Here is a 19,573-nt window from a genome sequence, read left to right as displayed (position 1 = left end):
GTGCTGGCCCTGGAACGCTCCGGTGCTGAACAAACGACGTCGTATCTCCCTACACTCACCGCGTCACTGGGACGCGCACCGAAGCTCCCCAAACTTGTGTCCTCCTCGTAACCCAGCGCCAGTCATGTCACCGTAACTACCGGGGATTAACATTTGAAATGCACAGGGGATACTTTCTAAGGCGCTGTGTAAATATTAACAGGGCTACGATGTTTATGCTGCGTGAAAGCCTGCCCGTTATTTGTAGAATCGAGTCCAGATTTCTTACTCTGGCTTCCAAAGCCATCGAAAGGGAAGTCAAGCCGGTCCGCCATGCTCTGCACCGCCCTTCCCAGGCTTATCTCTGTCCGCACATTTTCAAACTTGCTGATTCCCAAGCCTTTGCCCGGTTCCAGGCTCTTGCCGTGGCCGGCTTCCTCAAAGCGGCCTTCTCGGACCCTGCCAGTCCAGTTTGCGTTCTTCTCTGACCTTGACCTCTCGTGTCCCTTTCAAGGATGAGTAGCTCACCTTCCCAACCCGGTGCCGAATTCCGTGAGGGCAGGAGCCATGGCTTGGTTTGAGTGCGCGTGTTACCAGTCCCCCAGACGTACGAGGTCCCTGACGCACCGGCAGCAGCTTAGCAAGCTTTCCATGTCTCCCCGGAGCCTCGTCGTCATGCCGGGCGCATGCTGGGCCTTCAGGAGCACTTGCGGATCTGTCTTAGATGTGCACGGCATCTGTTCGAGTGTTCGGCACACAATGAGCACTCCATAAATTGTATTTTTAGAGACAATCTGTTACCCCATAAGGACTACCAGAAATTACTCATACTCTTTGTGTAAATGGATTTATACAATTATAATGTTGAGGAGCTGAAATAAGGATGAGGGAAAGAAAATCTTGAGACTGTTTTTTTTTGTTGTTGTTTCTTTCTTTCTTTTTTTTTTTTTTAGAGCCGAAAGGAACAATAGAACGTCTGAGTCCAAATGTTTTCACTGCGGTGTCACAGAACAGGTGTGAGGTTTGTTGAAAATAATTCGTTATTCATGATGGTTAATTTGTCAAGTTCGCAAATGACTTACTGTTTTTCATGAATCGAAGTGGCTTCCAGGTTTCCCCAGAAATATGCTCATTTTAATTCACTTGCTTTCTTGACTGAGAAGGCTACGTCTAACTACTTTGTCTTTCAGAGGAGGGAACCGAGGTTCAGAGGTGAAACGAATTGGGCCAGTGCCACGTGGTGAGTTAGCAGAGACATCGAGGCTAAATCCTAGGGCTCCTGGTCCTTTGCTGAATCGTCCTGCCGCTGTCCTCACACCTTCCTCGGTCAGCACATCAGAAGGAATCACTGTGACTGAACACCAAAACAAAACAGAACCCGATAAAATCCAAAGTCTTACTCGCGTGGGGAAATGTTTGTCTCCTGACCAGGGATCAAGGCTTGGGAAAGATTTCTGTTGGACAGGCCAGGTAAGAGGATTTTGTGAGACTCCATATTTTGTGGCCCTTTGGTATAAATTACTTGGGGAAATACATATTTACCTTTCTCCTCCTAAGACTTTACCTTATCTTTGCACAAATCCCCGTGTTTGGATATTTGATTTTGTTTTAGAAACTCAGAAACAAGTCCAATTCAAAAACAACAAACTGGGGGCACCCGGGTGGCTCAGTCGGTTAAGCGTCCGGCTTCGGCTCGGGTCACGATCTTGCGGTTCGTGAGTTCGAGCCCTGCATCTGTGCCGTCTGTACTGACCGCTCAGAGCCTGGAACCTGCTTCGGATTCTGTGTCTCCCTCTCTGTCTCTGCCCCTCCCCCTCCCCCCTCTCAAAATAAACACTAAAGAGAACTGCTTCAACACAGGCAGAGACACGCCCCCCCCATTTTAATCTGTAAGAGCAGACAAAATAGCTTAGTTTTGAAATTTCAGAACATTTGATATGTTGGCATAGCAGAACCGAACAACTTTCTGATGAATTTGCACAAAGCAAAATCTGAATAAAGACTGTTTAAAACTAGTCAGATTCCTTCAACACGCCCCTCTGTCAAATTACCTGGATGACTGCAACATGTACTTGCTTTTCAGAGATCAGTTTAGTAAATAAAACCTATTTTGTTCCAAAATTTCAAGTTAAACACTTAAATGTAAGCAGAGGGGTGCCAGGCTGGTTCAGTTGGTGAAACATGCAAGTCTTGATCTCGGGGTTCTAAGTTCGAGTCCCACGATGGAGGTAGAGACTACTTAAAAAAATAAAGTCTTAAAAAAAAAGATGACAGCTTGGACAGGGATAACCAACATTTCCTTTTTCGTAACCTTCAGTAACATGACAGAAAACACAGCGAGGTGTAGCTGGATTTTCCTTTCGTTCACTAATATATTTTTTTTTAAGTTTATTTATTCCAGAGAGGTAGAGAGAGACAAAGCATGAGCAGGGGAGGGGGGGAAGAGAGGGGGAGACACAGAATTCGAAGCAGGCCCCAGGCTCCGAGCTGTCAGCACAGAGCCCGATGCGAGGCTCGAACCCACCGACCGCGAAATCATGACCTGAGCCGAAGCCGGACGCCCAACCGACTGAGCCACCCAGGCGCCCCAACTAATATTTTTACTAAGCCCCTCAGAAACCTCTGGAAAGCAGAGGAAGTTTTTAGATGCGTTTTTTTTCTCTTTTCCACTCTTGCAAAGATCATGTCAGCTGAATATTACAAGACTGAGGGGGCTGTATTTCCTTGTTCCCAGGTAAAATCCATTTGACTGGATAGAGACACATTGGCCCAGCAATAAAACTATGGCTGAAGTTTACGATCAGGAAGAGGCCAAACGCCACTTGTGAGCTAAGAGCTTTGCTCACCGGAATGAATCGTTGGATTTCTGAAGCTCAGCTGAGTTGTCCAAGGGTCCATCAGTTTCCCCGATGATAAGAAAGTTGGCAGCGTTAGCTAAAAGGGTGGGAGGATGAACAGCTGAATGGGAAAACTGTCCTGGGCCCTGAAATGTGATAATGGGCTCTTCCTAGATAGATTCATCATTTCCCTTTCTGAACTCTAACACAGAATAATTAAACATATCACCCCCATAGACTACTCCCCTGCAAAACAGCTAAATGAAAAACCCATCGCCTCCCCTGCCCCATCCCCCCCCCCAAAAAAGCAGTTGGCTGTTGTGATTTACAAAGAAATGAGAAGAGTGGTTTGAACATTTTTAAAGTCCAGCTTGAGAAGAGAGCTTAAGCCAAGGCAGACGGTGCACTTGAATCGTGTCAAAATACAATCAGAGGAAAGCAACGTCCGATGTCAACAACTGCAAGGGGGAGAGGGGTAAGAGATGTTCAGGTGGAATCTCCTGAATCATTGGTTGTTTATCATTTGCTTTGTGTGTGGCAGTCGCTCCCGAAATAGCCTGGAATCCTAGCGTACAAAAGTTAGATATGCCCGTTGAGTTCATCCCGTCTGACACGCTTCCAGTTGGAGAAACCGGGGCCCGGTGAGAGCTATGACTTGTTCTCACAGCTTTTGGCTTCACGAAGATCAGAACCCCGGGTCCCAGGACTCCTCATTATGAAACACTCCCTGTGGGTTCTTGTTTTGTATAAATCAGACTTGATGAGACAACCGTGTTCTGACAGAAATGTGGTTGAATATGGTCTGGAACCCAAGGAATTTCTCTCCTATCTGGAAGACTTCAGAGACAATCCAACTAAATATACGGAGCCATAGGAAGAACTAAGTGATAAGCTCTGGAGGAATTCATCATTCAAGCTTGTCAGGGAGTGCGTTTTTCTTCAACTCAGAATCTCCCAATTCCAAAAGCCAATAACAAGGCAATCTCACAGCTCAGCAGTAAAGCTACTTTTAAAATCTAGAATGAGGGGCGCCTGGGTGGCGCAGTCGGTTAAGCGTCCGACTTCAGCCAGGTCACGATCTCGCGGTCCGTGAGTTTGAGCCCCGCGTCGGGCTCTGGGCTGATGGCTCAGAGCCTGGAGCCTGTTTCCGATTCTGTGTCTCCCTCTCTCTCTGCCCCTCCCCTGTTCATGCTCTGTCTCTCTCTGTCCCCAAAATAAATAAACGTTGAAAAAAAAAATTAAAAAAATAAATAAATAAAATCTAGAATGAGATCATTGGGTTCAACAGACGGACTCAAGTATCACTTAAAATTGGGCCTGCCTGCATGTAATAAACTTTGGATCTTGTCTGTGTGTTACCAGAACGTCTCAGCTATCCTCATGGGGTGTGTCTTTGTGTTGTGTTGTGTGTTGTGTGTTGTGTGTTGTGTGTGTGTGTGTGTGTCTGAAAGCGAGTTCTGAAAATGTCCCAAGTGAACATTTGTTTCAGACTTCCCGAACAGCCAAGAATCCACTGTAATTATGCTTTGAACTTCTCTTCTCCCGTTTGCAACCCTTCCTTCATTGTTCACATGAAAGCCAGAGTCTTACTCATTTATTCATTAAGGAAGTACTTCCTAGAGAGTTACGATGTTCCAAAACACCATGTCAGGTGTTGATGATGTGAAGGTGAGAGGGGCCCGAGAAGCAAGGGACATGCCCCAGGATTATCCATTCACCTAGCCTGCGTGCCCAGCGGTCACTTGGGAGCTGGAAAGTACCTTCTATTTCATGTTGTAGCCAACATTCTGTCAAGATCAAATCTGTCCCCAAATGCCAAGTAACTGGATCTGACAGATAATTAGCTCAAATGTTCCTTTTTAGGATACTGTTGATAGCAAACATAAAATAATGTTTGGAAATTAAATTAATAAAGATGATGTATGCTAATTACAAAGTGGTTGCCCAGGGAGACATGCATCGGGTTCATTTCCAGCCCCCGTTCAGGAAGGACAGGACAACATCGATTTCGATGGTCTTTTTCCAGGATCAACAGACACATGGGACTTCCCGATGTTCTATTACCTGCATTCAGAATAGGGAGGTGTGCATTCCTTTCATTGGCATATTCCATCTCAACTAATCTTTTTAGAGGATCAGATAATCTAGCAGATCCAGTACCAGCCCTCATTCTTCAACAGAACCGCTCAAAACCAGGTGGATGGTTTCAGCCACCTTGCGAAGTCTCCATGGACAAGCTGAATATATTCTGCATCTAGCGAATTGACAATCTCAAGAGGGGGTAATTTGTGCCAAGTCTTCACGTTCGCCACAGGACTCTCAGGCCCTTTGTTAGGTTATACATGTGTGAATGGAGCATACTGACAGTGTATTCTGATGTCCGACCAAATGCGAATAGCGAAAGAAGTCACTTTGCTCTGTATGTCCCCACAGTTACGGTAACAAATGCGTCTCTCTCTGTCTCTCTCTCTCGCTCTCATTTAGCTCTAGTCTCTGTGAATGTAGTGATAACATCTCCATTAGTGAATTCATAATTTCCACTCCTTGGATTTGCATGCCAATCTGTCTTATTTTATAAAATATGAATTTATTAGATTACTTACGGTATTAGGATTTTATCATGAAAAACAGTTGGCCGTGGTGTGGGTGGGTGTGTGTGGTGGGGGGTGTGCGGAATCAGTGGGCTCTCTTTCAGTTCCTAGAGAGACATGTCTGTTTGAATTGGTTTTTGTTACTCTTTTTACTTTTAATTTTTTAAGTCTGATACTAATGACATTCCTGGAAAAGTATGAAAATGATTTTCAAAGGCTCATTTTCCCCTTAATATGTAAATTATAATCATATAAAGGATAGAAGCCCTTAATTTGTAGACATCTGAACAGTCACATCGAAGTTCCAGTAATATTTTGTCATTAATTCCACCTAAAGATTCTAAAGAATTTTTCTAACTAATTCAAAATACTTTGTCCTTAATTCCTCCTAAGATTGTAAAGAACTTTCCTAGCTAATTCAAATGTTCATGTTTAGTGAATACTTGTTGATTAACTGACAGCTAACTGTGGTATAAAATACCTGTATCGGCAGTTCATCCAATAAAACACAAGATCCTTTTCAGTATTTCATTTTGCCTATTAACAGCCCAAACTATGACATTCATTTTTTTTTTTTTTGAAACAACGTCACTATTTGGCACAGAAGTCTACAAGGAGAGCTTGTTTCACTTGCCGTTTATTCCAGTAACTTGACAACGAGTATTTGCAACTAAATCTAACAATATTTGTACGAGTCCTTTCAAGCTAAAATACTGCTAAAAAATTCCAACGCACGTGCAATTCCATATATTTACCTACTACCGTATTTATTATAAAACCCAGGCTCTAAGCGCTTTATAGGATGTGAATACAGGAGTCCCTGTACCTTCCGATGAAACGTGGCCCCATCTGACAGAGGACACGCTGCTGAGAAGAGACCCATGTCCGATCGAGTTGGCCAGTTAGCTACTGGCGTTGGCTCCTCGGGCTGTTCAGGAATGCTACTGTGCCATCATAGAATCGCTCGATAGCTCAGTTCACACAGAACAGCGGCCGATTTTCAAGGCTAAGCCCTTAGCAACCAAGAGCCACGTAGCACAGGCAGCATTGGCAACACACACTATTGTGCAGGTGGACCGTTTTCAGTGATGTCGATGTTGAAAACCCAGACATACAAAACAGAGAAATTAAGAGTGATTGCTTGTATTCTAAAACGGTGTTCGGCTTTATAAAAGGATTCACAAGTGTCCTCTTAAGTGGCCACTCCCCTAATGCGTGTAAAATGCAATTGGATTTACAAAACTTCAAGGTGCACGTGACTTTTTGCACAACCGTTTTGAGAAGCGAAGTGTGCCTATAGAGAGTACTTAACTTTCCCTCTCAGGATTTAGGCAAGTGTCTCATCATTGTATTGGGAAAGGACACTTAAAACCAAGATGTTGCCTTTTAAGCCACCGAAATGGAAAGCAAATATTGCCTCTACGACGTGGACGTTCCAGAAAATTTAAGTATGTTCATGATTTTGTATTTACAATTTGGGGACTCATCTTTAAAATGTACACCTTTAGGTAGCACGAGTATGTAGCCATAATGTTGGGCCCTATTCTGCAGAAATGTCGCTGTATTTTTGTGGGTTTTTTCCTCCCTCTTTAGCCGCGTGATTTTAAAGAGATGTTAATGGTGGTTACTCCGTAGCTCGTCTATTTATGACATCACTTTTATACTTCACTGCACAGGATCACCTTTAAAAATCCAACTTCCTGCATCTCATTACTGTTCCCACTGTTTACTCTGGGTGATTGTCATTCAGGTAAGGTTCTTCTTTATTAGCAGTAAGCTCCCTGGGGTGGGGTGGGGGTTAGGGGTGGAGGGGACTGGGCAGAGATGGGCCTACTGTATCTCTGTGCCCCCTCGGCACACAGCATAGAGCCTAGCACCTGGGAAGCAAGCACTCGGTAAATATTTATTGAACGAATGGATGAGTGAAAAAAAAATGAGTGAATCGGGAGAATTGTCTGCAAACCTTTCTTCACTCTAGATTCTAATCCAGTGTGTTTCTGGAATGTGTATAATCAAAATGAGTTTCTGGGGTCTGAAAAAACACAGAGCCTCTCTCTTGTTCCCTATACGTCTTTCTCGGTAGAATCCATGAAAATATGGAGCCCTTGATGAGATGGAAATATTTGGAAAAATTAAATCACCTTAGAGGTTAGAGGACAAAGCAGAGGAAATTGAAGAGTCATTTCCTGACTCACCAACTGCTGGAGGGAACTAAAAAGATATAAAGGTTGACCAGAGTCCTGAACCGAATCAGATCCTTGGCCATTGTGTCCAGACCGAGAAGTGGTACTTTTTTTGAGTGTGTGAATACAAACTTGGCCACAGGTATATTCAGAAACAGTGAAAGTAATTAATTAAGAGCTAGAATCGAAGGAAATTACCATTCGCCATTTGTAGGGCCAGACCTATAGATCTGTTCCAGGCGGGGCAGGGGGGAGAAGATCACATTCTGTTGGCTGGAACCATTTCGCTGTGCTGATGCTCATACGCACGACAGGTGGCATATGAAATAAAAGTGAAATAGCAAAATCCAGCTGTAGGAGATAAACGAAATCCTAAAATAAATTCTGTCTGAAAGCACTTGAGTGGATACCGCAGAACAACATAGTGGAGGTGCTAATAAGTTAATAAACGTAAAAGTGTTTGTGATTGCATTAGAAAACAAAGCTTCGGAGTGTATGGTGTATGCTGCCTTTAAGTGAAATAGTCTGAACCACATTCAAACAATTTCTCTTAAAGCCTAATACAAATAAAGTAAAAATCGAAGGAGCATATGGGAATCTAGATGTACATCATAATTATTAAGTGAGAGAGTTTATGCATCTGACTTCTTCCAGGAGGCCTCTTTAACATCATGTAACTAAATGCATATTAAGCTATCTCCAAGATTAATGAATTGCTTTTTCTGTGGATAATGGAATGACTTTACTTTCCGGTGAATAAGAACAAACACTGAAGTGGAATCACGTCAGTAGTTCTAGTTAGATATATAGTTTAAACCTAAAAACCATCTTAACAGAATATGTATACTAATTTGCCTTTATAATCCCTTCCCAAAATACCTACCTCTGTATTCTGTATTTATCACTGCATGAAATGAGAGCACCCACAAGAGGATTTTTGAAACTCGTTTATATATATACGGGTGATGGGTACACGCGCGCGTGTGCGCGCGCGCGCGCGTGTGTGTGTGTGTGTGTATCTCTCTCAAAGAGGAGGTGTTTTTTCTGGGAGCTATCTCCAAGTTCACTTAGCTGAACTTAGGATACTCTCTGTCCTCTTCTATGACATGTAAAATCTCACAACGTTAACATTCTTGTAGATCATTTGTAGATCATTTCGGGCCATTCTTGTAGATCATTTGACTTTGATCTAATGGACTTGAATAGGAATTATGATCTCTAATCCAAGAGTGAACACGTTAGCTTCTCACTGTAGATATTCAGAGATTTCAGGTTGTTGAAGGCATTTTTTTCCCAGAGGCCCCTTACATTTAAATATCCGTAATTAACTTCTATTGTTAAAAAACGATTTTGCACCAGTAGTTATGAACCCAAGTAATTTCCGCCTGAAAGCCTGTCGCATGAATTGTTTATAGTGACGGACACTATACTATTAGTCACTTGAAAGCTTCAAAAGTAAGTTATGAGGATCCACTTCAATCTCACATGCTAATAAAGGATTATTATGTGCAGTAACCTATTTATGAAAAGGAAACAGTGTGCTTCTTTCAGACGCCATCAATTGCTTTAATAAGGAATTGAAAAGCTGAACTACTTTATATGCAGATCACCATCCCAGTTGCATAAGGATTTACAATAGACAAAACAAAACTATTTTTTGTTGTAAAGAAGGGCTGTTTGTTTAAATCACACCATAATGTTTGCATCTAAAATTTCTTTACAGGCTAATAAGGCTTCATAAATGTTGTATAGACTCGATCAGTTAAAATCATTTTAACGCTAAGACCAAAACGAAAGGCTTGCTCCAGCTGATGAGGAAAAAAATGCACGTAACCCGTGCCTGAAGAAGGCAGAGGGGAAAAGATCCCTCCTTTCTCGGTTTTGGTCGTTTTGAATTGATTCGGAGATGCAAACGGTACATGATGTGATAGCACCCCATGAATGCTTCAATAAATGTAAGAGGAAAGTGCTGCTTTCTCTGAAAATGTGAAAATTGAGGATTCTGAGTCTAATCTTTAACCCTAAAAAGAAACAGAAGGTAATGCATGCACTTGTCTCTGCTGCCTTGAATTTGCAGAGAAGTTACTGGGGATGTTTTCACCTCACCTTGCAAGTCTTCCTTCTTTCAAGGTATTGAATGGCTCCTGTGTCTTTATTAAATGAGGTGTGTGGCGGCCTCTACTGGTGCGTGCTTATAGAAAATGTTTCAATAGGCAGAAAAAATACTAATTTCAATTAAAAAGTTAGAAATCCACTCTTTCACTTAAATATATAAAAATATCTAATTTAATGCAGAAAAGATATATTACAAGTCGTGTAATGCACTCTGGATCAGGAAAATAACCTAAAACACTGACCATGTTAGCGTAAAATAATGATTTACGGAAGGGCATTAATTGTTCGATGCACTCTGATATTGGGTTAAATATATTTTATTAATGAATTACTAATCCCGACTGAGGCAGTCTGACCTCTAGTCCACTGTTAAATCCCCTTAGTTGACTTAAATAAAATCACTTAGAACAAACCCAGAAGAAAGGAAATATTTTACAGTTAAATCTCTAAAGTCCTACAACTAGAATCATTTGATGACAGGCTGGTTTCTATAACTCAAGCAAACTGTACGCTGACTTCATATAGCTGACATTTTCGTCTATTTTACAGTGTTTTTAATTTCAAAAATACAACACATTAAAATATGTCCAATTTATCAAAGCTAACAGCAACATTTAAGTAATGTACTTAAAGTGCAAAGGCACTTTAACACAAAGAAGTGTTGCCTGGCGGCTATACTTGGAAACTGAAGACAGAAATACCACATATCATTATTTACAAAAGAATGTATAGTCTCCAAAGGTCTTTGGAGATCTTCTACAAAATACGCCAAATATCCATTTTTAACGTGAAAAGTTTGCTTACTCTTTCTTCATTCACTACAATCTCCTCTTCCCATTCCCACACACTGGAAAAAGAAAGGAAGAAAAAAGAAACAAAACCATCCATAGAACATACGAAAAAAAAAAAAACAAAACAAAACAATCAGAAACCAAAAAACAACGCACCGTAGAAAACACTCGTGTTCCGTGACGATTCCTAAGGAGAGAAGGGGGGGGGGGGGGAAAGGCGGGAGAGGGGAGCGAGAGAGAAATAATTTAAAGGAAAACTTGGAAAAGCAGGATCATTGCTTCACCCCATCCCCCACGCATTTTCAAAGTCCCCCATTGATGCCGAGGAAGGGAGAAGGCAAACACACACAAAAGCCAATGTAGTGCTTCCAACAGTTTGCAGCAGCACCCTCGGCTGCCATAGGGTTGTAAATGGTTTCCCTTCACAGCTGACTGATTGCAGTTTGTTTTTCCAGAACTTCGAGGTAGTCTGGTTCGGACTGCGGCTTAGCTTGCAGTAAAGGGTGGTCGGGTTTTGACTGCCCCACAAAGCATTTCCTGGGAGTTCCGTACAAAACGGTTTTATTGATTCTGTCTTGGTTTTGGCGTCGAGATTCATACGCAGGGGCGAACTGCCTCTTCGGTAAGGTACAAAAGTTATAGTGGGCGAGTCCCGCGCTGGGAAGTTCCTTGACCCGCTCGGCGATGTTCTGGTACAGCAGCTCGGGCTCTCTGGGTGCGGCCGGCTTTTCCAGCAACTCGGCGGCGCTTATAGTGTAGGCAAGCGTGGCCGGCTCTTCCTTTTTCTCGTCCAGGTTGCCATAGCTGAAGTCTTGCAGGTTGCGGTAGTAGGCTACCGGGTCTCCTTCCTTCTGCATGTAGATGGGGTTCTGGCACATCTGACCCACGGGGGGGGGGATGTAGTTGTAGACGTGGCCGTCCGTCTTATCCTGAGTCTCGCTGTTGTAGGACCCGTACTGTAGCTGGAAGGAGCTCACGTCGAGGCTGTTGGCACTCCTCGGGACGCTCGGCACCCCCTTTCTGCGTTTCAGGACGAAGACGAACAAGCCGGCCCCGAAACAGACAGACAAGATGAAGACCACAAGCAATCCTAAAATTAAGACGGAGAGTGGAACCTCAGTGTGTAGTTCGGGGTAGGAACTGGGGGCCACGCTGAGCGACCGGGGAGTGTCTGTGTTGTGATTCATTGACAAAACGGTTCCGTCTGACAAGTTCGGGCTGTCCGGACAGATGGCCTCCCGCCCCAGAAACTTCAGTATCTCCCCTGCGTGCTTGGCGGGAGATTCACAGGTCACCTCGTTGATGATGACGGGGGAATTGGCGTGTTCCGTCCAGTCCTTTAGCCCCATGATGTCACAGGTACAGTCCCACGGGTTCTCTTGCAGGTCGATCTGAATGAACGCCGGGAGCTGATCCAGAACCCCCTTCACGGGCAGGTGGGAAAAGTGGTTGTTTCTCAGGTTCAGCCTGGTGAGGGCCGTGCCCCCGAATATGTTGTCAGGCAAGGAGCGCAGCAGGTTGTTGTTGAGAAACAGTAGCTGGAGGTTAATCAGAGCATCGAAGGTCAGCGGTTTAATTTCCTTAATGACATTATACTCTAAATAGAGATACTGCAAGCTCCGCAGCCCGTGAAACATAGACGGGTACAGCACTTCAAGGTAATTGCCGTTCAGATAGAGTCTGCGTAAACTGGTCAGGTTTGTGAAGGCACCCTCCTGAATGACCGCGATCCTGTTGTTTCCTAAGTGCAGCAGATCCAGAGAACTGTATTCTGAGAGGTCGTTCTTATAGACAGTCTGGAGATAGTTCCCCGTCAGGTAGAGTTTCTTTGGGCTGGTAGGTCTGGGCTGCAGGTCGGAGATGTTGGTGAACTTCCTTTCCTGGCAGTTGACGTTTAGGCCGTTGTCGGAGCTCTGAGAGGTGCAGACACAGCTACTGGGGCAGGTGAGGGGCACGGGGGACTTGGTCTGGTACACCATGATGGGTCCAAAGCTCTGCCTGTCCTTTGAGACGGTGACCCGGGGAGTTGGGCGATTTCTCATTTTGGGCGGCCGGCTGGCTTTGGGGGCCCTGGTCGGGTTGAGCACAGGATTCACCGTAGGCGACAGCCTTTGGACGTGAGTGTCAGCGTGGCCACCCCTCTGACTGGCGTCCCCGGGGCTCTTTCTGGGACAGAGGTCTTGCCTGGTCAGTTGGGTCACATCCTTCCCGTGCAGTCGAAAGGGAGTCTCGCAGACGATCTCCCCCACGAACACCGTTATGGTGTCGAGCCAAGCCTTGAGAGGAAGTAGGTCACAAGTGCAATTCCACGGGTTTTCCTCCAGCTGGATCTCCATGATCCCTCCAATATGCTCAAGGACGCCGGCGAAAGGCATCACTTTCAGCCTGTTGCCTCTCAGGTCCAGGTGGGTCAGCAGGACGAAGCGGAACACATTGCTGGGCAGCGACAGCAGAAGGTTGTCATTCAGGATGAGCACTTTGAGCTTATTCAGTTTGCTGAAGGCCCCCGCCTCGATGGCGCTGATGTAATTGTAGTCGGCCTGGAGGTACTCGAGGCTCTCCAGGCCGAGGAAGGTGTCTTCCCTCAGCACCTCGAGCTTGTTGTTGTTGAGGTGCAGTCTCTTGAGGGTCTTCAGGCCGCTGAACGCCCCGGTGCGGATCTCCTGCAGCCCGTTGTTGCCCAGGTGGAGAGTCACGGCGTTGGAGTAATTGACGAACTCGTTAGGGTACAGGCGGGTCAGGAGGTTTCCATTGAGGAACAGCTGGTAGATTCGATACTGGGGGGGCTGGAGCAGGCTGACAGTTGTAAATCCTTTGTTTTCGCAGTTAATATTCAGTACGTTTTCCTTCTCTTCGCACAGGCAGCGGATCTTGCAAATGTCTTTGGCAGTTTTGCGGCTCTCCGTGTGTAAGATCCCGGCCACGGTTAACACGCTGAGGAACCAAACGCCGCTCAGCATCTTTAGGCACCGTCGGTGTCAGTTCAGGTACCTACAGGCAAACCTTGGGGAAGGGTGCCGGAGAGAGCAGGATGCGGGGGAGAAAGAAACAAGGAAGCCCGATTAAAATGGCAAAGCAGGGGGGCGGAGTGGGAGGCAGGGACGATGCGGGGAGTGGGCAACACGGCAGAATGAAATCACTGCGTTTCTCCAAGCGGTTTCTTCTCTCCTCGCCCTCGCCCCCGCCCCCGGCCCACCCACACGCGCGTCCCGGAGCACACATGCTTGCACCTGATTTCCCGGCGGGTCGCAGCCAGCCACGGAGTCATTAGTAATCGAGTTGTCCTACTAAATCCAGCCCATCTCCTCCTCCCCTGGGGTAGCTTGAAGAGATCTCGGGCGGCTCGCCCGTCTTAGGCTCGCGGCAGAAATTGCTTTACTTTTTTTTTTTTTTTTTTTTTTTTTTTTTAACTGCGCAAAAAGGGGGTGGGAAAATCAGGGGACTGGCGGTGGGGGAGGGGGAGAGGATGGAAGCGCCAAGGCAGCGCGGGGTGGGGGTTACTCACACATCAGGAGAAGACGGGACCCCTCTCCTCTGCAGTCCGCCAGTAGTTTGGCATCTTCGGAAAGAGAAGAAGAGCGAGGTAAAAGAAGACGCCGCTTCCGGGGGGATGCCCTGCTTTCCGCCGGCGGATTTAATTTGCCTGGGGAGGGGGGGGGGCGGGGTGCGCAGAAATCCGAAATCCGGCAGGCCGCAGGGGAGGAGAGGACGGCCGGGGCGGCTGCAGGCTGAGCCGACGGCGACCCGGGGGTGCGGTTGCGGAGGGAGGTCGGGGAGCCGGCCGGCCCGGGTGGCGGGCGGCGGCGGCGGCGACGGCGACGGCCGAGCCTGGGCGCGCGCTTCCGATGCGCTGGCGGCGGCAGCAGTGCGCCCGACAGTTTGAATTTGAGAGGTTTTGCAGGCTCCCCCGGACAGGGCTGGGGTGACGTCACGCGGGGAGGGGGCAAGCGGCGGATCGAGGGCGCGCGGTGGGGGAGGGAGGGGCAGATGCTTCCCTTCCCAGCGAGCGGCTTTGCAAAGCTCGAATCCGGGCTGCGTCAGTTGCTTCTGAACTACTCCACCTCCAGCCCGGCGGGCGGCGAGCGGCTGGCGAAGCCCCTGGAGAGGGATTCTCCCGGAGGGGTCCCCGCTAAGGGGCTGCGACCGCCGGGACTCCTCCGGCCCCTGGCCCCTCCGAGTGGTTTCTTCCACCTGCTACCCCTCCTGGCCATTCCAGTAGGGTCTCATTCCAAATTCCCAAGCAGAGGTCCGGATCTTCCCAGTGAGAGGGTGTGTGTGTGTGTGTGTGTGTGTGTGTGTGCGCGCGCGCGCGCGCGCGCTCATGTGTGTGTGGGTGGGAGATGTGCCTCTTTGCTCCAGGACTGGGGCCCGCCTGCCAGCCTCCTAGATCTCCTGCCCCCGTGCTCTCGGTGCGGAGTGCGGTGTGTGCCCGCTCCACAGTGCCTGTGTAGGAGGGCGAAGAGGGGATTTGTGCCTTACATACAGAGCTTTGTTTCAGTGCTGAGAGAAGTACTTTCTGGGCCGTGACTAGCCAAACACACATTCGCCTGGATTCTGAAAGCCAGCTCAGCGTTAGAGACGAGCGGCTTTAGAACCATTCTCTCCCTGAGGTTTATAGTTAGCCAGAAGATGAAGTTTAAATGCGTGCTCTGCGCCTGCAGGAAGGAGGAGTGGGTGTCAGAAAGACACTGCCAGGCTGAGCCTCTCTCGGCTGGGTGTGGGAGCCCCAGCGCGGGCGCCCGCGGAGGGGCCTAAAGCTGCAGGCGACAAGGGCAGGGGAGCTAGAACGAAGGCAGCAGTGCGGGAAGGCCGGCGGCCGAGAACCGGGGGAGACGGGGGGAGAGGTCCCGCCCGACATCCAGTGCGCCTGGGTTCTGCTCTAGCTCTGTGGCCAGGTTGCTCGCTTCTCTCTGCAACTTCGCATCGCCGTTGGCAGAAGGGGATGGGGCTGTACGGGCCCTTCCGGTTCTGACATTCGGTCGGATTCACAGAACCTTTGCACGCCATTAACAGCCAGGTGTCGGCTTTTGGCCTCCATTATCCCGCTTCTCCTTAATGATCTCAAGGTCCCCTGGAACCGGGTGTCTCCCGTGTGGGGGTCCATTTGCAAGATGCGGTTATCTGCTACCGCCCGGCAGGGCCAGGGCGCCTCTGGCGAGTCAGGGAAAGGGGGCGATCAAAGAGAGGGGTAAATGAATCGACCCAGGGTGGGCCTGTCCCACAAAACACGCACACTTGCTTTCCCTGAGCGCTGCAGGCAGAGCTGACACAGGGTCCCATTGCCGGGCCGCATTTGGAACACAGACAGCCCCACAGGCAGAATGAGCCGCCGAGGATGGAAAGCCCCCCGCGTCTCCCCTCCCACCTCCCTGCTCCGCTCGGGTCCTGGGACTCACTGTTCGGCCCACACTGGCTCTCCTCCCCAAGAAGGGCTCTGATAGTTTCTCAACTTGGGCAGGAAGGCAACCTGTGGCTCTCTGGCAGTCTCCTCCGGAGTTTTTCTCAACCTTTCACGGCTCCCTGTCCTTTCCCTTCCGGGAAGAGCCTTGGACCAGACGTCATGCGCCCCCTCCCCACCCTGTAGTTCTTGCTTGGCCTCGGGGAAGATCCCGTCCTTCTGGGGCCTCAAGTTTTCCTTCTCTGTGCCAAAGGGCAACACGGAGCCCAGCCGTCCTCAGCGGGGGAGGGGCAGCCCGTGAGCCCCCCGCCCCCCCAGCCGTGGCGGAGTGATGCAGTGAGCGATTAAGCTTCCTTGCATAGCAAAGGGGCATTTGTTTGGACATGTTGCTCAATATTAAATATACGTAGTTCCTAGAGAGATATGGCTTATTCGTTGTCGTTCATTTAACAAACATGTATTAATTAGGTTAATATTACATTGAAGCAGAAGCCAGCGTGAGAGCTGGACAAGACCTTTGCAATGAGATTCATTTTATAGATGAGGGCATTCCTCCACCAGGACTAGTGCTGACTTCCTGAAGTTCAAGAATCCATACAATTAGAACCAGAACCCAGGGATTCGGAGTCCCGGTCCAGGACCTTTCCCCACAGCTCACCAGTGCTCAGTGTGAATTAGTGAAGGGCTGTCGGCCTCAACTTAGTGGTGTCTACCTAAATGTGTGCTTTAAAAAAAAAAAAAAAGTATTTGGAAGTGAAATATCAAATATGAGTTGTAGTTAGCAAATATAGTAATTTCCTTCAAGACATTGATGAGGCTGCCAGTAGTCTTTAAGGACAGAGACTATTAAACATTTCAGAGAGAGAGAGACAGAGAAAGGGATAGATGGATGGGGGGGGGGGCAGCTGGCAGAGCTTGAAACCCCTGAAAATGATAGAGCGAAGGAAGTGTGGTGGTAAGCTGGCTGGAGTTGGGGGGGGGGCGACACTGGGAATCCTGAGACGGGGTGACAGATCTTCCTTCCACGGTCGGCTTCCGACACGGGTCGGTGGACTCTCCCACCACTGCTCGGTCTCCTGCCTGTCGCCAGGCTTCCGCGGCCGCTTTCCCAAACCCAGTTACTGAGGCCGAATCCGCCTCAGCAGGAGAAAGCACTTTAAGTAAGTTTCCGAACGGCCCCGCGTCTCGGGAGGAGCCGCCGCAGCACCTGCCGGCGACAGCGGGCTTTTAAGGCGGCGGAAAGGTCCTGGGTGAACTGGGAGCCCACGGGAGGCAGGGACGGACACTAAGATAAAGCAAACGCCCCCTCTCGTCGCTGGGGCGACGGAGCCACAAGCGGGGACTCCGTCGCCTCGGTCTCCCTCGCCTCTGAGTAGAGAGCCCGGCTCGGGTCGCCGGTGCTTCCACGGGGCGCGGGGAGCTGCCGGCAGGGTCACAGCCTGCGCCGCCCGGCCGCCCGCCGGGCCTGGGGGAAGGGCGGTTAACGGGAGTCCCGCGGGCCTGCCGGGGAGGGGTGTCCGCGGCCCGCTCGCCCTTCTTCCCCCTTCCGCTACCCGCCCCCCCCCCCCCACCTCGGCAGGTGCGGTTCCCGGAGGGCGCTTCCGGGCGGCCCGGGGGCGCCAGGCGAGTCCCCAGTCTCCGGGGACCCGGCACCGACCGCTAGCCCAGCCCTCCTCGCCCTCCCCCGGGGCGGCCAGACGCCCGGTACCCGGAGCCGGGGCCCGCAGGCGCGACGGCCACCCGCGCTGCCCTCGCCCCGGGGCCCGGCACCGCGCGCCGGCGAGCGTTCTCCTCGGGAGCGGCAGCTCGCACCGGGCCGGCGGTGGCCCCGCGGCCGCGCGACGCCCGGAGCCCGACCACGCCCGCGTGGACCGTCTCGGAGCCGGCGAGCCCGGGCGGGCGGGGGTGGCCACCGCGGGCCGCCCGCACCCGATCCCCCACCCCCGCCCCCCACCCCCACGAGGGGAGCCGGCCGGGCAAGGCTGGGGGCCGAGCGCGGCGCTCCCGAGTGCCCAGAACTTACCCGGCGAGCGCGCCACCCGCAGCTTCCCCCGGAGGCGCCCGCAGCATCGGCCGGCCGGGAGGCGCGGGAGCCGGCGCGGCCCGGGAGCGGGGGCACGGCGGCGAGCGCGGGCGGCGCCCCCAAGGGCAGGCAGGTCCCCGCTGGAGCGGCGCGCCGGCGGCCAGCGCTTCTGGCAGGAAGCGGGGCGGGAGCCGGCAGGGAGGAGGGAAGAAGAACGGGGGCGGGAGGGGGAGGTAGGGACGGCCGCCCCTCTCCCGCACTTATCAATCACCCTGCGGATCAAATGTCCCCGCCGTGCACCCGGGAGGGGGATGCGGCAGCCCACAAAGGGGCCGCCGCTCCATCGCTCTGACGAGCGCCGCGGAGCGCCGCGCACGCCTCCCAGCCCCTCTCGCCTGGAGCCCTGCCCAGCCCTTGCAGCTTCTACCGTGGGCTGCGGCTCCGACTCGGCCGAGTGAAACCGGGGATGGCACTGGGCCGGGACCAGACCCCGGGGGAGACTGAGACCACCGGGCGCAAGTTCCCGACCGGCGGAGGAGCGGCCGGACGCCCCCCGGGCCGGCGGCCTCCCCTAACTAGTAAGCGCCCAGTCCCTGGAGTTCGCAGGCAGATTTTAAGGACCCCCCGCGAGGGTGGTAAACAAGGAATTTCCATATAATATGGAGCCGGGCTGGACTGGGGCAAATGTGTTAACAAAAGCCAGCCCTTAGCAGCGCGCCAGTGTCTGTTTCCATCTGATTCTTTTTATTCTTCGCGACGTTGCCTGGATCGACTAGAGCGTACTTTTGGCCACCCCCTTGCCTTTTCTCCTTTCTTTTTCCTCTTATTAGTAGTCCAGGTGGTTGTGATTCGACTACAGGAAGGCGCTCAGTCAAAGAGTCGCTGTGGTTCAAGAGGGAGGTGCGGGTTTTCGCCCAGACCAGTGCGGTTTCCCCTCAAAGCTGCTTCCCCCACGGCCTCTCCCCTCGCCCGGAGTATTCCGGATAAAGTTGCAGTTGCGTTAATTTCAGTCAGGGATTGGCAGTTTATCTGGATGGCACTAAGGCATTTCCCCCTCAATCCTGCAGGCCAGGGGCCTTCATTAACGCTCCCCCCACCCCTCGCCCCATCCTGGTCCTTCCCATACCCCCTCCAGAGTCTGTAAAACCCCCATTGTTCAGAATCTGCACCCGTTTGAGGATGGAAAAGGAGGGGGGCGATGAGAGGGGCACGAAATGAGAGCAAACATTAGCTCTCCTGCTAATGATCCTGCATTGGGGTTTGTGGGTTTTCAAGGTTATTTCCTGTACCCTGAAGCCAGGTTCCCACAGCACCGATTTCCACCTCATTCTTGTCCTTACCCTGGGGAGTTCTTTCTGCTTCTTCCCTCTCTTCGTGGCTTTCTTTTCATAATGGTTTTCCAAGGAGACCACGCGGGGCCTTTTCAAAATGACTGGTAATCTTCTACTGTGAATATATGCAAAGTTTACTTTAGGAACAGTCCAAAGAATTATCTTTTATAATCTTATCTCTGAGGTTTTAAGGATCATTCTTGGTCCTTTTACTTCATTCCTGAAAAAGACTTCTTGAGGTTTCCCTGCCATTCAGCTAAGCAATTCTAGAATAACACAGTTCTCGCATGTGCACATGGGCAGACTGTTGACGGTTACATATTCG

General features: G+C 50.0%; 1 protein-coding gene across 2 annotated transcripts; it reads right to left on the bottom strand.

The window, feature by feature from the left end:
• Positions 1-10,006: 10,006 nt before the first annotated feature.
• On the bottom strand, positions 10,007-18,303 carry SLITRK2 (SLIT and NTRK like family member 2). Of its 2 annotated transcripts, XM_045471380.1 has the most exons (3): positions 17,918-18,303; positions 14,002-14,055; positions 10,007-13,499 (listed from the first exon to the last, which is right to left on the bottom strand). In XM_045471380.1, exon 3 carries the CDS (start codon positions 13,454-13,456, stop codon positions 10,919-10,921), a length of 2,538 nt encoding a protein of 845 aa, XP_045327336.1. In that variant the 5' UTR covers positions 13,457-13,499; positions 14,002-14,055; positions 17,918-18,303; the 3' UTR covers positions 10,007-10,918. The 2 variants fall into 2 exon arrangements, with proteins under 2 accessions (XP_045327336.1, XP_045327335.1); XM_045471379.1 differs by lacking the exon at positions 17,918-18,303 and having other exon boundaries at positions 14,002-15,100.
• Positions 18,304-19,573: the final 1,270 nt, after the last annotated feature.

The sequence above is a fragment of the Leopardus geoffroyi genome, chromosome X (genome assembly GCF_018350155.1).
Source record: "Leopardus geoffroyi isolate Oge1 chromosome X, O.geoffroyi_Oge1_pat1.0, whole genome shotgun sequence".
Lineage (NCBI taxonomy): Eukaryota > Metazoa > Chordata > Mammalia > Carnivora > Felidae > Leopardus > Leopardus geoffroyi.
Note: the sequence above shows the minus strand (reverse complement) of the source record. Positions and strands in the feature narration are given on the sequence as shown.